The sequence below is a fragment of the Condylura cristata genome, unplaced genomic scaffold (assembly GCF_000260355.1).
Source record: "Condylura cristata isolate star-nosed mole 26May11 unplaced genomic scaffold, ConCri1.0 scaffold00008, whole genome shotgun sequence".
Classification (NCBI taxonomy): domain Eukaryota; kingdom Metazoa; phylum Chordata; class Mammalia; order Eulipotyphla; family Talpidae; genus Condylura; species Condylura cristata.
Window position 1 is genome coordinate 21,456,221 of NW_004567109.1, and position 2,736 is coordinate 21,458,956.

The following is a 2,736-nucleotide window of genomic DNA, read 5'->3' on the forward strand; positions in this document are numbered from 1 at the left end:
TCTGTGAGTTTGCCAAAGTTGGCCAGTACTATGTCACTCAAGCACTCTGGAATGTTAATGAGAACTGTTGTTTTGGGGAAGTCCAGCAAGTTTGGTAGTGGAGTGAAGATGCTGGGCTTGCCTCCTCCAGACACAAACAACAAAAATGAACCAAAACAAAATCAAAAGCCCCTGAGGGAAAAAGTATTAGTGTCTGCAAATAGGAGCATAAGCCCTAATGAAAGAGGACGGAAAAGCCCCAAGTGGACTTTATTTAACGTAATACCAGAGTAATACCCCCGCCCCCCTGGGTTGTGACTGTGGTACAGAGCCAAGCTACGGCTTGGACTCGGCCAGTGGCAGGGCTCCTGAGACCAGGCACTACACTGGATAAGGAGGCACACCCAGTGGCAGCTGTCATTGCTGTGGGTGTGGGGGCGCTAGACCACTGGCTTGAAGCTGAATTTCATACATGGCTGTGGCATCTGAAACATCTGGCACCCCCAGGCTGAGACACTGCACTGCCACTCTGACCCCTGGCCGAGATCTGCAACTCTCACCACTCCCACCCACCACACTGCAAAGAACTACATCACAACAGGAATTTCAAATCCTGGTCTTCTTGAGGTGAGCCTGAGACCTACTGCCCCAGTCATCTTAAATATACTACCACCCCTCATAACAGTTCCCTGCACACCAGCAGCTACAAGTTGAAAATATATCCTCACTTTAAAACATGTACAAAATTAAAGATCGGACACAAGAACAAAATCCTCAATAGAGTTGTAGAATGTGACAGAAGAGGGACTCAGAGCAAAACATTGAACCTTCATGTAACAGACACGTCAACTGTGCAAAAATCTTTCACAAACTACTGGACATCAACATTTTAATGGCTCAGGAAAACTTTGGTGATATTTCTCAGAAGTTAAATATATTTGAGTAAGGGAATCAGAGGCAAATGAGTTAAAAACAAATATACTGAGGGAGCAGGGAGGGGGAAAACTTGGTATATTTGAGGTCATCATTGAGATGAGTTAGAATACGATTCCCTTTATCCTTCTATGAGGAACTGGAACTCAGATTTCATGGGAGGCACTTAGGAATATCAGGATAAAGTATGGTTAGGTTGAAATCTGTGACTCAAAGCAGTGAATGAGTTATCACTGAAGGTTTTGTACCAGAAAAGGCATGAGAGCCATTTCCTTAGAAAATGTGGGGAAACTGGGGGCATCTCATCTCATTGATTTGATGTTGCCTCATATTATTGAAAGAATAAGGCAAACAGAAAGGAAAGTCTTCTCCTGCCACCAAAGGTACCTGTGTGCTGGCAGCTATACTGGTGTTCTTCCTCTGTTCAATCAAAATATCCTTGCCAACTCCCCATTCCAAGACTTCAAAGACCTCATTTCCTTTCCTGGTTTCTTAGCCGTTTGGAAGGAAACATGCAGCTGTTTTAAAACATTCATAAAAAGAAACCAAACACTTCCTCAACCCAAATTCCCTTGGCAGTCTTTGAAGTATGGAGAGGGAGAGAAGAGACCCAACATCTCCCTGTGGGGTTCCTGGGAGGAAAAACACCTATTTAATAAAAGTTAAGTCGTAAGCACAGCATCTCACTTATAGCTGGCACATAAGTGGTAGCCATAATTATTGTTGCTATTATTGTAAACTCACCTCAGTGCTTTCTGGCAGAGTGGAATCTCTTTAAATAGATTTTGGGCAACAGTTAGGGATCCAACTTTAAGATACAATTCACAGAACTCACTTGAAGTAAGGAAAGGCTCTGGTATCTAGCCTGTTCCCACTTGATCAGGACACCATCCTCTCCTGCCTGCCAGCTGGCAAATCTTCATAATCTCACTGTTAATATTTCTCATTAATATCTGTGTATAAAAGGACCACGGGTTTAACATTTCAAAACCACCTTTATTCTTAGTACCTTTAGAATGTACAATTTTCATTCCCCCACTGCTAAGTCCAGAGCTTCTAATGTCACTTCTGTTCATTGCTGTATTGCTGTCCTCCTGGGACTCTTCAGCAAAAGACAGTCCTCAAAAACCTTGTTTTGTTTTACTTCATTTTCTTGTTTTACAATCTGTTCAGCATCAGCGGTCAGACTATTTAGCAATCAACAGCATGGATGCAAAACAAAAACACAAAACATTAAATCCCATAATTAGAAAGCTTGACACTTTCCACATAAAACTGAAATGAAAATAACTTGTTAACACAATTAGTCACAAATACAGTGACTCTCAGATTTTTGCCTATACACATGAGTACTGCATAAAATTCTCTTTGGATCAGAGAGGCCTTAGCCAACCTTCTTGGCTGGGCCAAGAACAAATATATAACAAACCTGTCTTAACCTGTAGCTTCCCCATTGCTTCTCTGGCTCTCTTCCCCTGCTTTGTTTCCTGGCAGTTCACTAAGTCTACCACTTCCATAGCTACTGCAGCTGGGACCTCCATAGCCAGCTTAGTTTCCTCGTATGGTAAAGTATTGGCCCTCAACCTCATAATGTCAGAGCTGCCTCCAAATTTCCTCCTTTCATTAGTCCAGAAGTCGATTGTACTGGTGTAATCAGCAACTTCATTGTAGCACCCACCCCTTCCCAAGCTGCTTCCTTCATATCAGATCTGCCATAGCCATCCAGACCCACTAGACCCACCTTGACCACTGGAGTGTCCTGCACGAGGAGCAGCACCGTTTCCAGAGCTGATTCCACCTCTGGACCCACCTTGACCACTGGAG

General features: G+C 43.3%; 1 protein-coding gene across 1 annotated transcript in view; it reads right to left on the reverse strand.

Moving 5' to 3' along the window:
- Window positions 1-315: 315 nt before the first annotated feature.
- LOC101621081 (heterogeneous nuclear ribonucleoprotein A1-like) overlaps window positions 316-2,736 on the reverse strand; it is a 3,215-nt gene continuing 794 nt past the window's right edge. Inside the window, exons 2-3 of the mRNA XM_004679450.2 lie at window positions 2,654-2,730; window positions 316-360 (exon numbers count right to left, since the gene is read on the reverse strand). Of these exons, the coding sequence (XP_004679507.2) occupies window positions 316-360; window positions 2,654-2,730 (122 nt within the window). The remainder of the gene's footprint in view (window positions 361-2,653; window positions 2,731-2,736) is intronic.